The following is a 15,700-nucleotide window of genomic DNA, read 5'->3' as shown; positions in this document are numbered from 1 at the left end:
GAGCAGATGTTGGTGAGCTGTCTGCTCTCTGATATGTAGAGCTGCCTGCAGGCCTTCCAGTGCCACCCAGGACAGATGCTTTGAGTTCTTTGAAGTAAATTTTTGGTGACCTCTTAAAAAAAACTCCCAAAAAACCCCCAAAACACCCCACAACATTTTCTGCATTGGGAAAGGCTGTGTTGCAACCTGGGAACTAAGAAGAGCCTTCTTTACTGGGAATGATGGTGCCTTGAGACCTGGCAGTTGGAGGGAGGCAGGAGAAGGGCTGCTGACAGACCCTAGTGCCTACAGAAAGTACCCTGAGACATGACAAAGCAGCAGCAGATGCCAGCTGAGCTGAATAGTGGATGGCACAAATTGCTTTATTGACTGTCTTGGGGACCCTCAGGAGTCAAATAAGCAAAGCGGCAGCACTGCAGACCTAGAGCTGTGCCGCTGTGTATTTCTGCAGTGGGTTTGGGAGACCCAAGATCACTCCTTTTGGGGCCTGTATAAAGTAGGGGGCTAAAAGCAGCAGCTGCTGACCTGGTATTCCCTCAGTTGAGGGCTGGGGACCTCTGTGCTAGAGATACCAGGTGAGTTGTGTCCTACCTTGCTTGGAGCATGAAGCAAGACTTGTGCTGATGTAAAGGCCTGGAATAGCTCTGTAGTTATCAGCACTGCAGTGTTACCTGGAATTTTGGGTGGAGAGCTGCCCTTCCTGTGCCTTGGTGTGGAGCGGTGCCTGCTGGCTGGCTTCCCCAGGGAGCACTGCGAGATCACAGCAAGGGGGTGGCTGCTGGCAGGGCCCACCGCTGCTCCGGCCCTGCTGACAGTCCCCTGCAGAGCTCCTGCGGTTCCTCCTGCTCACCCGTGTGTGTTCATTCAGGCAGTGCTTGGGTAACTGCTTCAGGAGTAAACTGGGGTGGGGGCTCTTCAGTGCAGGCAGTCCAATGCAGCAAGGGCTGGAATTCAATTCATTCTTCATTCATGTGCCAGGCACACCCCGGATTTTCTGTTAGCTGTGTCTCTAATGGATCCGTTGGGTCTCCCAATCCATACACGGTTGCAGGTTCCTGCCTCTGACCTTCAGCAGTTTGAGGCAGGTGGCCCATCAGGGTTGATAAATGAATCCAGCATGGAGGGGAATAACACCTGATCATCCTCAGTGGTTGTTTCTTCAGTAGCTGTCCAAGCTGCCACTGTAATCCCTGTGCTGATTCGCTCTCCATTTCTATAAGCACAACAGCAGAAAGTCTTGGGAGGATTAGCTCATCCTCCCCGTCTGATCCTGGGGGTGAACTGCAGGGTAACTGGTGATGTTTGCACTGTGCATGTGTTTCCTTTAATGTTTGAGTGATGAGTTCCCCTGGCTCCTTCTGGCTTGCAGGCAGTTTGAAGAAGAGATGGATCCCTTTCTCTCCTAGGATCAGATTTATCCCCGGGGCACACCTCCGTAATCGCAGGCAGCACACTGACTCCTCGGTGCAGGATGCTGCTGCGATGGTGCTCTGATCAGCCGGCTGTGACCCCAGTGACTTTCGTTAAAAGCATCTCTTGAGTGATGAGGACCTAAAGCCCATGCTCTTGCTCGGGCCCTGCTGCCGTACCCCAGCCGGGAGGAGCCGAGTGAGCTGGCAGATGCGCGGGCAGCGATAGGGCTTAAGGCAGCTGGCTCTGGAGCTGGCTGAGCATTTGTCAATGGTAGATTAAACCCAGTGTGCAAGATGAATGTGAAAACTAAACACGGCTTATAAAAGCATGAGGAAAATTCTCCTTTGGCATAGGAATAGATTCTAGATCTTGTCGGCAGGCTGCAAATGATGTTGAAATAAAGTGACGTGGTTGAAGGATCCGTTATTGGGATGGGATAAGACTACAGGAGCTGTTTGGAGAAGGTGACGTATGTTGGGAGAAGTTAGGATGCAGGTATTTAGGAAGTTTCTTTTCAGGAGACTTGACATACAGTGGGCAGTTTCCTCTGCCCGCTGTTAGTGCTCCTGTGAATCCGTGCGACGAGCTGAGGGTGGCAAGCTGGGCTTATGGACCGACCGCAGCGTGGCGAGCTCCCGCAGGAGGGTTAAAACGGGCGGGGTGCGGGAGGGGACGCGGTGGTGGTGCTGCCCCTCAGGACGCGCCTGCCGCGCTGCCGTGCCGCCCCGCTCTCTGTGAGCGGTGCCCTTGGGCGGCCGCGGGGAGGGAACACGGACGGGCCGGGTGCTGCCGCAGCTCCCCGCGTTGGCGCGGGGCAGGGTTGTGGTCGGGGCGGCAGCAGCAGGGAGCCGGGAGGGGAGCCGGGACAGGAGCCGCGCCGGGCACACGCCGCGGTGCGAGGTTCCAAAAATTGCGCCGCGCGCGAGGCGGGCGCTGCTGTGTTGCTTTAGGCGTTAGCAGGGCCGCCCTCACCACGCGTTCATCGGGCGGCCGCGCAACCCCGAGATAAGGACGGTTGGTGGGTGAGCTCCCGCGCCTCCGCTAGGGGAAAGCGAACCGCCCCCCAGGTCCGGGCGAGGGGCGGGCCCCGCCGGGCCCGCTCCCCCCGCGCCGCCCGGCTGGGGGCCGCGCTCCGCTCGGCGCGGCGCGGACAGCGGCGTTTCGCTGTCGTCTGCGGCTCCGGTTTAAGCCTTTTTGTCGGCTGTGGCGGCGCTACCCAGAGTGCTCTGCGCCGCGCGGGACAGTATTTGCATAAGGGGCCGGCCAGCAGCGGCGACCGAGCGCGCCCCCTGCCGCCCGCCCGCGGCGCTGCCCGGCACGGCCGCCCCGCCAGCAGCCGCGCCCGGGGGGGCGGGCGGACGGACGGACGGGTGTGCAGGGAGCGGGGCTGCGCTCTGGCAGCCCCGGTGACACCGCCTCAGCAGCGTGGCTGTCCCTCAGGCTTCCAGCAGTTACTAACCGCAGTGCCTCATTAAAAACTTTTAGGAAGAGCTGTCTCATACCAGAGCTATCATCAGCTATAGGGTCTTGCCAAGTATTTAGTATACAAGCTACACAGTATATTCATTATATAATGTATTTTTTTTTAAGTTATTAAATGCGTTTTCTGATGTGTAACCTGTCCTGAAGCTTCTCTCAAACAAGGTGCCTTTCCCTGGGTTTCAGTTACGTCATAGAAGTGTTGGGTTTAATTTCTGCAAGAGAATTATTAAGTAGCAGTTAGTGCACACCATTTTCTAATAATATGTGTAGTAATTACAATTAATTAGAAACATTAGTTACAGCAAATACTGGAATTGTTATGCGTATGGTATGCGTACATTGCACACACATATATGCATGAATTTAGCATTGAGCAGCAGTCATAGTTGTTGGCTTTGTCAGGTTCTTGGCAGTGAGTTTTGACTTGTAAATGTCCCAGGGAGCAATAATTTGGGGGCTTTTCTGTTTATAAACCACTCGGCTTGCCTGTTGGAAGCCACACAAGGAAGAGTTGGGCGTACTTGTGCACCCCTGTTAGCTGAGCAGTGCCGATGCTGTGGGTAGGAAGGGGCCCTTCTCCTGTGGGTTGGCTGGGGCAAAGGGCTGCATGCTAAAACACTGTCTGTCCTGTGCTTGCAGGTGGTTCTCCTGGGGATTGACATCCTTTCTGCACTAGTGTCCCGCTTGCAAGATCGTTTCAAGGCCCAGATTGGCACAGGTAAGGGGTCTGTGGGCGAGGGGGTCTGTGTGCTGCCGTTGCTCTGTTGGGATCTGCTCTGGCTGCTGTACACAAAGCCGCCTTTCTCCTCAGGAAAGCACTGGGGAGGCTTTTGGTGGTTTCAGGCTCTGCTGAAGGGTGGGAGGGATGGTCCCTCCTTCGGGTGGGGGAGAGCAGAGGGGCTGCGCCACTGTGAAAGTTTTCTTCTGAGGGATTTGGACGTTTCTGTTTTCTTTGCTCAGTGCTGCCAAGTTTACTTGATAGGCTGGGAGACTCTAAGGACTCGGTGAGGGAGCAGGATCAGACCTTGCTGCTGAAAATCATGGAACAAGCTGCTAACCCTCAGGTATGCTCAACAGCCCTTTGCAGTGTGACTGACTGACTGCTTAAAAAGAACTTTTTTCTGTCAGAGGGTTTTCTCCCATGGCTCTGTCTGAAATAGCTTCATCTCTGTATGCCTTGTTATGAGATATTTGCTTCACTTGAGAATACTGTTTCATGTCAGGATACACGTGGGAGTGTGAATGTCAGTGGATTTTCCAAGGATGGGATGGCTGGATGTCATAGTAGTTGTTCTGGGTCTTTGGAAGGTACTTGTTTTCTGTAAGTAAATGTATGTTTTAGCTAGTGGGGAGTTACTGCGAAGTCAGCACAGAACAAAGAATTAGTCAGATCTAAGAGTGTCTTTCTGCTTCTTGTCTTGTTCTGTTTGGATGGATGTAAAGCTTATATTTAATTTCCAGAGATGTTATGGTGTATGTCTGCTGGAAGAAAAAAAAAAAATCTCTCTTCCCCTGCCTTCTTTTTTCCTGTCTCACCTTTTGTCTTCCACAGTACGTGTGGGACAGGATGCTGGGAGGATTCAAACACAAGAATTTCCGGACAAGAGAAGGGATTTGCCTCTGCCTTATTGCAACACTCAATGCGTAAGTCAGAACCTCCTGCAAACCTACATTATGTACACAAGCCTGCTTTGTTACTCACAGTGGTGCCCTTTTATTCTTTATTCCTAGATCTGGAGCTCAGAGTTTAACACTGAGTAAGATAGTGCCACATATATGTAACTTACTCGGAGATCCAAACAGCCAGGTAAGCTTTTGCTGCGAGTCGCTTCTAAAGGTTGTGCTGATTGCTTTGTCGGTGAGTGTGGGGCTCTGTGTTCTGACTGGTAAATTAGTTAATTCTGCTGCTGGTGAACTCTGTACGTGCTGTTCATGAAGATTTGAAGTGTGCCTAAACCAGCATATCAATTACTCCAAGTCTTGAACAGAATAACATGAATCTGCAGGTGAGGGGAACAAAATAGAAAACCTTTGTGGGAAGGGAACTGCTTTGCCTTAAAGCCGGAATGCAAGGGAGGGTGCAGAGATCCCTCTGGGCTCGGTGCAGCACCCTTCACCTTCAGAGAAGAACCAGTCTGGGCAGGGAGGGCAGATGGGACCAGTCGGACAGCCTGGCCGCGTGCACTGCCAGAAGTTGTATGGGGAGATTCTGAATGAGGAGTGGAGGGAAGGCAAGCTGTATAGGGACCTTAAATCAGCAATGCAAACCAAATGAACATACTCGCTGAAAAAAATCTGTCACTTCTACATGCTTTTTGTCCTGCCCTGGACAGGACCTAACCTGAAATTAGATGCAAGTATGTGAGGTTAGTGAGAATAGGTGGGGTGGGGAAGCAGGTTTCAAACTAATGTCATGTAACATGTACTACCAGTTTTTGAATATCCCTGTTGCCCGCCCAGGATGGGTGGACACATGTAATCCAGGTCTGGAGTGGGTGTTTAGTGTGGGATGGCCAACTGGGGAATGGGTTTACGCTGGGTCTGGAGTTGGGCATCTTCCCATGGCTGTCAGGGCCTCCCCTTGCTGAAGATTTGGACTGAGTGTGAAGCAGCCTTCCCTTGCTGGTTGTGCCAAGGCAGGAGGATAAACCTGGTACCCCGAGAAGTTTTGACGGAAGTTTCATGTTCAGGGTCCTTTGTAGTGCTGAACCATGGCTGAGCAAGCTGTTGCTCTTTGAGGGGACACTGGGTTTAGGACTTTGACTTGTTGCACAGACACCTTGGTCCTGCCATTGGCGAGTTGATGAGGGGTCTGAGACACGTTTTGCCTCTGCACTGCCTCTCCCTTGTGCCTGGCACAGCTCCTTTTTCTAGTCCCCAGCTGCAGTGGGAAATGAGGCTGATCGCCCCTTATCCCGGATCTGGTGTCTCATCCCCAGAAAGCCCATGTCCGAACTGATCAGACACACATCGCTGTGAAAGTGGCTCCTGGTTGAACTGGTGCCTGTCCTGGGGCAGGGGCTGGTCCCGGGCTCCCCTCGGGCTGCTCCTGGGCTGCCAATGGCTTCTCCTGAGCTCTGGGAGACCTGACGCTCAGTCAATGCTGCCCTCTCTTGGTGAGAGATGATGGAGAAACACGGATCCGGCTCAAGTGCAGTGGTTTTCCCCTTTGTTGTGGACATGGAAGCTGTTTGGTTACTGCCCTTCCCAGAATGAGTGTGTTTTAGGTTTTGTTGTTTTCAGCTAATGCAGTTTAAGAGCTTGTGTAACCAAATGAGCACTTGGTATGACAACTGTATTTAAACTATGATTATTTTCTCAAAAATAACATTGAGCATTAAAGCTTTGTTATTTCTGTGGTAGACTGAAGCAAGTATGATAGTAGGGGTTCCCTGCCAATATGGGGTTTACCCAGTCCTGCAACCATACCTCTGATTAACTTGACACACTCAGACAATCCTTCCAGATCAGGCAGTGAGGACTTCTGTGGCCGGCTGCATGGCGTGCCCCGGCTCGAGGGGGCACGGTGGCAGGCTGGGGGGGTATGGCAGAGCTTGTCAGCGTTCCCTGGCTGCTGTGCCCCTGCGGCTGGGGTGTGGGTCAGGGCCCCGGGGCGGGCAGGCTCGATGCAGGCACTGCCACCTCTCCTCCCTGGCTGTCAGAGGTAGAGAGTGAGGCTGGGTTAGGGCCTCTGTACTCAGAAGCTGGGAGCACCAAAGAGTCCCTCCTGAGCTGTGTCCCAAAGTCCTGCCTGGTGGTGTACGGGGCTGATGGGCAGAGAGGAGAGAGGTAAGAGTAAGGGCTGGCGTGAGTGAACGCAAGGGTTTGGAAACCAGCAGCGACCTGCTGAATGGGAAGGCTGCAGAGCAGGAGAACGGGGTGAGATGAGCGAGAGTCAAGTGTCAAGTTTTTTTTGGCTAGGAAGCAGGGCACGTGTGCCTGCCGTTTGACTCCCTATAGGTGATTCTAGCTTGTGCCCACAAAATATCCTGTGTCTAGTCCTGATGTGTGCAGGTGCTTGGGTAGCTGCCAGGCCATCTTCTGAGAAGCAGAAGTGCAGAGCTTCATAGGTGTTTCTGCAAGCAAAGCAGATAGTTTCCTTTCTCCGCTTGCTGTGTCTGATGGAGGAAGGAGGTTCAGTACAGAAAGGTGACACTTCAATCAGATTTGTGACTCTTGTGTTGGGTGGAGGGAACGATGTACTCTGTAATTTCTTGCAAATCAGTTTGGAAAACATGCAAGATTCGTGGTGACTGAGGTGACTGATTACTCCCTCCCTCCATATTTTGTTATCAACACAGAAAGGTAAGTTTGTAAGATGGCATTAAAAGTCAGTTTGTTTTATAACATACTAGCAATATAATGTCTATTTGTGTCTCCTTGCTTTTTTGATCCAGTAAATATACCTGTTGCACACAATGGGTGGAGTTTGGTAGAGGCAGCCAAGCTCCCTGTGTGTGTCCCTATGTATGAAACCTTTCATTTTATGTCTTGACTGCCTTTTCAATTAAATTAGACCTGCTGATACTGCTAATATCTGAAATGCAAGGATGGAAGCTCCTTCATGAACTCTGTGGTAATGTGTATAGTGGCAACTGTTGTTGCCAAGAAATATGCAAATCTCTTTCTCCAAGGTGTAGGGCAGGGATTTATTTATTTAAATTAAGATGACTGATTTCTCTCATATCTCACATTCAGGTTCGAGATGCAGCAATAAACAGCCTTGTGGAAATTTACAGACATGTTGGTGAACGTGTAAGGGCTGATCTCAGTAAAAAAGGATTACCCCAATCTCGGTAAGCTGAGAATGTCCTTATGCATTCATGATTTTTGGGCTGCTTTTTATTCCCTTCCTTCCTTTAGAAGGCTTCAGGAGCTGCATGATTGAACCTTTTCCTGGGATCAGGGTTTGGCGTTTTTCATGCTTCAAACGCTTACTCAGGTTTCATGTAATGTGGATCCTGTACCTTTGCCGAAGTATGACACAGCATCTTTAGAAAACCAATAAAATTATTATAGATGTGTAGTTAACTGAAGATTTAATGTGGTGTTTTTCCTGTACGTTCTGCGTGTGTAGAGAGGACACTTCAGAGTAGCCTGTGTTTATGCAGCTTAGAAGGCTGTCATAAAGAAAAAAAACCCCACAGTAAATATAATAATTTCCAAGGTTTTATTAAAAAAAAATCCACACCAAAACCAAAGCCCTGTTTCTCTGCTGCTGTTGCTTCAGGTGCTGTTAGAAAGCTGCTCTGCATGTTGCTGCAACCTCTAGTGTGTGGGGTGGAGTGTGGTTGGCCCTCAGGATAGAGTAGATGGCAGCACGTCAGTGCACAGAGGCGGGAGGGAAGAGGTTTCAGAGGTGGGGTGCACGCGAGGAGAGACACTACTGTTGCCTCTCTTTCTCCAGTGAAAACATTGCTGCCGCAGTGTGGCTTAAAGTAATAAACTCTCTGGGAAGGAATAATGAGATGTGATAAGGATCTTCTGATCTTCTGCTCCACCAGGCCTGTGACATGAATGGGAAAGAGGTGTCAGTGTCAAAGACAAATGTTGTATGAAGTTGTCTTTTAGGGATGTTTTTTGTGGCATTTCTGCGAATAGTTATGTTAGGCAAAGTGGTAATGAACTGGAAATGCATCTACAACTAGACATGTTGCATCTTCAGTAATGTAGCATTTCAAATTATCTCTCTTACACCTCCTGTAGTATCAGTTGTTTCTCAGTTTTTCTTATCAGCTGTTGCACGTTGTGATTATTTTTTTATTTTAAAATAACTTCCCTCCACACTGATGTTTTTGACAGTGGTCCCAATGACCTGAGTGAAGCAAAATTTGTCGTATAACAAGTTAGAAGAGTCCTAAAAATTAAATTCAATTGTTCATTGTATATTTCTTTCTTTCAAACAGGTTGAATGTAATTTTTACAAAATTTGATGAGGTCCAAAAATCTGGAAACATGATCCAGAGTTCAGGTGGTGAGTAGAAGTACTTGTATTCTTTTTGGTGTTTTTAGCAATTTTCAATTGGTGAGGCATTCAAATGGACACAGAGCAAGCATTCTGTTAGGGAAAACATGTATGGGCGATTGTTCAGAAATATACATGTAGCTCTTGCAGCAAACAAAATTGATGTTTAGTTAATCTGCTCTGTCTTCCTAGTAGTATCAGAAGGAGAATGAAGTGTAAGTTTCAAGAACAGGAGGTGTTGTAAGAGCTGTCCTTCTTTTCCTCTTGAGTTTCATTAGGGAAATGCATCTTCTGTTCTCAAGTCCATGTGCATCTTTAAATTGTTCATAAGATAAATAGTAATTTCAGAGAAGAAACCTTTTCAGTTTAATGCCCTAAATAGTACAGAAAGTATACATATTCATGTAGTACTGTTCCATTTAAAGCTCATGTTTAGGGATTGTATTTTGCAGTTCCTATGTTTACGTGCTTTGTACATCTATGAATGATAGTCGGAGACCCTTGTCACAGACTTAATTCTGTCTGTCTTGTCTGAAAATAGTACCTTGCTTACTTTAAAAACATGTGTTCATTACTGCTTTTCTTACAGATAAGCTTATGAGCTAGAAAGTATTTTTACTAAGTATCACTCATTTTTTAGGAGTAGATTTTTGAGAGAATTCCTGGTGAGGGAATTCATCTTTCTGCCAGTGGCCAAATAGAGCAGAGATGAAGAACATGGGTTCAGTGCTGCGGGTTCCTACCAAGCTCACACCCTCGTCAAGGCCAAGAGCAGGATAGGTGATGTCCCCAGTCTTTCCCACCATGCTCTCAGAAGCTAAGAGAGCAGAAAGGTCGCTCCTCTTTTAAATTGGAAAAAGTACATTTTTTGCTTCTAGGCATCATTCTTCTTGCCGTATCCATTTTAAGGTATGGTAAACATCATCCCCGCAGGAAATAAATAAAATTGACTCATTTGAAAATTCTGAAGTTATGTTTTGGATTATTCAGAAATGTGATGTGATATTCTCTTGTACCTTTGGGAACAATGAAGACTTAGTTCCTCTGTGATGGAATGGATCAAAACGATGCTTTTGCATAATGTGGGAAAATAGTGGCTGTATAGGTATGTGAGGCTTACAGGGGCAAAAAAGTGTGGTCGAGAAACAAATGTACTTTTTTAAAAGGGGGGGGAAGTAAATATTTAATTCCTTAGCAAACATCTTAATGTTTACAACCTCCTGATGTTTGTTCTGAAATCCCAGCTCAAACTAAAACAAGCTTGCTGATGATCCAACTTCTCTGCTTTCTATTTGGCTAGGCTAAGGTAGAATTTTTGTTTGATAGTAGTGGAATAGAATGGGCTTTCAAAAAAGGAAAAGTTAATTAGATGCATTGTTGTGCTGTGTAGATTGCTGTTGTCTGGAGTTTGAGGAGGCAGACTTGTGCTCTGTGGTGAGACGTATTGCTACATGGTCTTTTTAAACAAATGCTGTGGTGGGATGATGACTGTGGGTGGGTTTCTGTTGGATTTATTCTCTAGCGGGAGGGGGAAAGGTTTCAGAGCTTAATGTGTCCTTAGCCAAATTTAAGCTAAGTTTACAGAGGGTTTTTCTAGTCCAAATGAAGGTGATCTTAGTAGAAAATAAGGTATGCTACAACTGATTAGAAGAGTATTTAGTATGAAATAGGTGAGATGCATGTAAGAATAAACTTCAGTGAAGAGCAAGAAACTAGAGCTAATTTATTTCCAATTCAGGTTTTAGCTGTGCAATTATTTTAGCATCTACACGACCCAGAACAGTACCAGAGAAATCACTTGATAATCCTTGGCTTTTGAGAGGTGGTTGTGGTCTCTAGACGGAACATCCCAGCACATGCTGTTGTGTGATTCAAGGCTGCTGGCGCCATGGAAAACATCAGAAGAAGCAAGATGGGACAATGGGGATGACCTCTTCTGGGCAGACAATTCTTAGTGCCATCTCTTTCCAAGAAAGCAAACCACCTATTTTAAAATTGCCAAGGAAAGATTCCATAGAAACTTTTTTTTTTTCTTCATAAGAGCAAGTAAAGCATCTATGCTTATTAGATTTCAGGCTTCATTGAGAATTATTTTTTTTCTTTTAATACCCCTTTCTCTGTCACTGGTTTGATGAATTTGAAGATTTAACTTTCTTGCACATACAGTGCCTGAGACCTTACAGTATCTCATGTCCTTGACTCCATCGACAGGCTTTTTGTGCTTCCAGACACAGTACTCCTGTCTTCCTCACCCTGCTTAACCTGATCTGCTGATGGCTCGCTGTCCTTGCTTGTGCTGCAGCTGGATGCAATCCCTAGAGTGTGTGTGTTAGCACTTCTCTGCTGAATCTCCTGCATGGCCATTGCCACTAAAAAGTAGCCGGAGGGAATGGGAATTGGGTCGAGTGGAGGAGCGTTAAGGGGTCAGAGAGCAAGGTGTGGAAAGGATAAGATCTCCCGTTGCTCTGCCAGAACCTTTTCATCTTCCCTAACAATAAAAAAGTCTGTAGTTGCATGAGTTAATTCTAAAGCAGTTCTCATTTGTGAAGCTAATAATGAGAACATTAGTTATTAATATATTTTCTTTTGTGTGTGTTTGAGGAGAGGGTTCAGTTTCCCATAGTGCTATAGGCTGGTTTGTTGCTTCTTCCTCGCGCTTCAGGCACAGCACAGAGCATACACACTCACCGTATCTAATGTGTCAACAGCTCTGTGCAACTTTCAGTTTATCTTTTTGAGGTTGTATAAGCCAGTGAAGGAGGCTTATCTTCACCCATGGTCACAAGTTTATTATGGCCTAAAGACAAGCTAAGTTTGTCGAGTTTCTTGTGTCTCTGACACCTCCTGCAGCTTTTGAACAGAGGTGACACTTTCAGGGGTTGTCAGAGTCACCAGGGAAGATGATGATAAATATTGCACATCCAAAAGATTTGCCTTTCTCAGGAAATAGTTGTCTCAGTCTTGTTAATCCTTTGAGCATGTGTGCTGGTTTTGGCTGGGATAGGGTTACTTTCTTCACAGTAGCTAGTATGGGGCTATGTTTTGGATTTCTGCTGAAAACAGTGTTGATAATGCTGAAATGTTTTCGTTATTGCTGAGCAGCACTTACACAGCATCAAGGTGTTTTCTGCGTCTTACACAGCCCCATCAGTGAGTAAGCTGGGGGTGCACAAGAAGTTGGGAGGGGACACAGCTGGGACAGCTGACCCCAACTGACCAAAGGGATACTCCATACATACTATATGACGTTATGCTCAACGTAGAAAGCTGGGGGAAGAAGAAGGAAGAGGGGGAACATTTGGAGTGATGGCGTTTGTCTTCCCAAGTAACCATTACATGTGGTGGAGCCCTGCCTTCCTGGAGATGGCTGAGCACCTGCCTGCCGATGGGAAGTGCTGAATGAAACTCTTGTTTTGCTTTACTTGCGTATGCAGCTTTTGTTTTACCTATTAAATGGTCTTTATCTCAACCCACAAGTTTTCTCACTTTTATTCTCCTGATTCTCTCTCTCACATCCTACCGGGGGGGAGTGAGCGAGTGGCTGTGTGGGGCTTAGATGGATACTGGCTGGGATTAAACCACAATGGTCTGGCAGAGTGTGGTATTGATTATGAGGCTGTCTACCTGTTATCATTAATACCACTCCTTTTAGATAGTAACTCCACCAGGTGAACCCAAAACTAATGCTAGTGCTAAGGTTAACTTCGTGCCACATGGCCTGGATCAGACGACTTGGCAATATGGTGCCGTTGTACCTTTCCTTAAAAGCTCTTGCTAGTCCCTTTCTGTAGCTAGCATGTACTATTTCTAGCTCTGAGCAGACTGTGTGAGTATCCCAGAGGTTTTGGGAGGCAGACTGGCAAATGTTCGTTGCAGACTGCAGTCTGTAAGCCCTTGTCAGCTTTAAAAGACACTGCGGAAGGAGCAGTGTCAGCTCTCTTGTGCTGGGTTTTCTGTACTGAGCTGCTCCCCATGTTGGGTGCATACCAGCTGCAGAACGGACCCAGCTGAAAAGTAACATGCTTTGCCCATTGGGGAAGGGCTTTCTGTTGTTTAGGGTTAACACATGCCTCTGAAATGAAAAGGTTAACTGAAGCTATATTACAACTTCTCAGCTTGCTAGCAAAAATCAAATTAATTTTTTTTAATGTGGTGAATATATGGGAATCTGTACTTCTCTGGTGGGTAGCTCAGGTGGGTAACCAAGAGCAAGCTGTTGGCTAAAGTGACACTCGTAACTGAGCCCTGGCCCAGAAGCACTGGAGTTGTGCTGATTACAAGGCTTGAAAGTGGTTGTCAAACCTGACATTGCAGAACATAGTGGTATTGGGCAGGTGGGAAAGTAACAGTGGCTTCTGAAATGGTGAAATACAGTGGAGGAACTGCTCGAAGAATGATGACTAAAACTGGTGCCTCAGCTCTGAGGCTACTGTTTGGGATAACAGTTTCCTCTACCAGCTCACTGAAGATTCAAGTAAAAGAAAGAGATATTCAAGTAAAAGAAAGAGATGGCAACAGCATTGTTTGTATATCGGGAGTAATTTAGAGATTAGCAAGTATGCTGTAAGTTATTTTTGTAAGCAGATTTCTTAACTAATGGTTCCTAAGACACAAATGAAATCTTTCTCGGTCTACTAGACTGCTTAAAGTAATATGACATATTCTGATCCCATGGATAAATTGAATGAATCAGCTCTGATCAGAATGTGAATTTTAAGTCTATGAAAATAATTAATATGTTTTATATTTACTTACCTTTCTGTACTGTGGTTCATTAGTGCTTCTTTGTGTTTATCTTGAATTGCTTGATTTTTTAAATTTTTTTTTGGCTAGGCTTTTTATCATTTAGTAATACAAGAATCAAATGTAGTGGGGTGGGGGAGGTTTGCATTGTAATCTGAGGTGTTTCATTAAGTCAGAGGGAGGTTTTGGCATGCTGAAGTATGCTGCTTGTTGCTAGGCTACTAGCAGCCGTTATAGCTAGAATATGAAGTTAAAATCCATGTTGGATTTCTCGATGATTCTCAGTGTATCTCTGTTTTGTTATTTGGCATATAATTAGTCAGCCTCTTGAAGCAAAAATTATAGTTTTTCCCCCTCTGGGCTTTCAGCAAGCTAATTATTTTTTGTGTAACTGCTTTTGCTAATTATGCAGATGCCTTATTCCCCTGGGACAAATACATTTTCAGCATGAAAGAACCAATAATTGCCTGCTAGTCAGCTGCTGTCTTCGTGTGGCATTGTGTGATGATCTTTAGTTGGATGTGATAGAGAGAGAGACTATTGGACATAAACAGAGACACCAAGAAATTCATGCTGCGTGGGTTTCCTTGGTATTATGTCTGAAAGGACCTGAACATAACATGTACCATTTTTCCTTGGATTTGAGTTGACTTTTGATCAGACCTGGACTCAGGAAGACTTTATAATCAAGTTTCAGGACAGATTAAGAAATAAGTCATCTACTGAGAGATACAGGCTGATAGGAAATGATGACCCAAACCAAAGCTATTAGTAACCAAAAAGTTTCATTGTGTTTTTAATGCTCTTGATCACTGCAATATCATAATATGAAATTTTGTGATGTAAACCCTCATTTTTTTATGTAAGTCACACAACTTTTGGGAGATGCTTCTACACTGGTGTGTACAGGGATACTGTGGTGGTGTGCTAGTATGGTACCGGTGGGTAGGGAGGGGACTGAACTTTCTTGTCTATACTGAATTTTGACTTTGCTCGGAAGAGTAAGATTTAGGGATAGTGAAAGTGGCAGTGGTCTTGGGTTGCAAGGAAATTGAAGCAGGAGATCCTAAAGCCAGGAGTCTGGAGCTGAGATCTCTCCCCCATAGATACTTGTGCAGAGTAAGATGAGGAGAGTTGCCTGTGTGAATTAGCATTCCAAGAGTAAGCAAGTTAATTAAAACAATGCTAAAACAGCAGATGTGATAATTCCAGTTACTGAAAGTTTATGAAGAAGGAGCAATGTTACTCTTGAATAGAACTGCTTCTATATTTGAGATATTGTTTAAGGTAAATATGCTATTTGCTGCATGAATTCTGTTTATGAAGTTGACAACTTGGGGGCAATTAGATGGAAACTACAACTATTCTAGATTTCTGTGTTTTGCTGCTAATAAAACTGAGTCACTGAATGCTATTTTGATATTTATTATAAGGAGGAAAAATCACCCACATTTCCCAAACATTGCCATCCATCTGTGGGCGGGATATTGTTTGTTTGTCAACACACATCCAAGCAGCAGAATTACAGACTGGAAGGAGGGATGACTGTAATAACACAGAGTTTGAACCAACAAATGCTGCACTGTGCTTTTATGGATTCATACCTCCTTGTGCAATTTAATTTAGATTATGGCTTGTTCTCTATGAATACTTTTCTCAAGCTGAAATAGAAAATGAAATGGAAAATTCATTTCGCTGACTCAGCATAATAAAAGCAAGGCAATACCCCTTCACCTGCATGGGGGCTGAGAGCAGTAATTGAGTAATATTTGAATGAGTGCTATTAACTGATAGTACATCCTTGTGGAAGGTATAAATGGAGAAGACAAGCTCTGCTCCCTTCCCATTACACAACTTTGTAAATAAGCATATTACTGCCTCCTGGATTTTAACCTCTCAAATTTAGAAGGGAGGGATGTGAACAAGCAGGCACAGGAGGACACATGGTGCTCAGCTGAATGCTGAGCCGGCTTTTATTTTGGAGGAGAGGTGGCAATCGTCTGCTAGGTCACACAGAGAAGTCGTTTAGGAGGGTGGAGAGTTTGCTGGTGGTTAAGTTGCTGAGAGACATGTACTGTAGGGCTGCTCTCCGAGCAC

At 46.0% G+C, this 15,700-nt stretch overlaps 1 protein-coding gene and 1 non-coding gene across 2 annotated transcripts in view; one reads left to right on the top strand and one right to left on the bottom strand.

The window, feature by feature from the left end:
- CLASP1 (cytoplasmic linker associated protein 1) overlaps positions 1 to 15,700 on the top strand; it is a 189,121-nt gene that overhangs the window by 51,222 nt on the left and 122,199 nt on the right. The window contains exons 3-8 of the mRNA XM_074873569.1: positions 3,535 to 3,613; positions 3,856 to 3,959; positions 4,448 to 4,539; positions 4,627 to 4,702; positions 7,594 to 7,691; positions 8,802 to 8,869. Coding sequence (XP_074729670.1) covers positions 3,535 to 3,613; positions 3,856 to 3,959; positions 4,448 to 4,539; positions 4,627 to 4,702; positions 7,594 to 7,691; positions 8,802 to 8,869 — 517 coding nt within the window. The remainder of the gene's footprint in view (positions 1 to 3,534; positions 3,614 to 3,855; positions 3,960 to 4,447; positions 4,540 to 4,626; positions 4,703 to 7,593; positions 7,692 to 8,801; positions 8,870 to 15,700) is intronic.
- On the bottom strand, positions 2,313 to 2,429 carry LOC141945563 (U4atac minor spliceosomal RNA). The gene has a single exon (XR_012629554.1). It is a non-coding gene; the product is annotated as a U4atac minor spliceosomal RNA (small nuclear RNA).

The sequence above is a fragment of the Strix uralensis genome, chromosome 6 (assembly GCF_047716275.1).
Source record: "Strix uralensis isolate ZFMK-TIS-50842 chromosome 6, bStrUra1, whole genome shotgun sequence".
In the NCBI taxonomy this organism is placed as follows: Eukaryota; Metazoa; Chordata; class Aves; order Strigiformes; family Strigidae; genus Strix; species Strix uralensis.
Note: the sequence above shows the minus strand (reverse complement) of the source record. Positions and strands in the feature narration are given on the sequence as shown.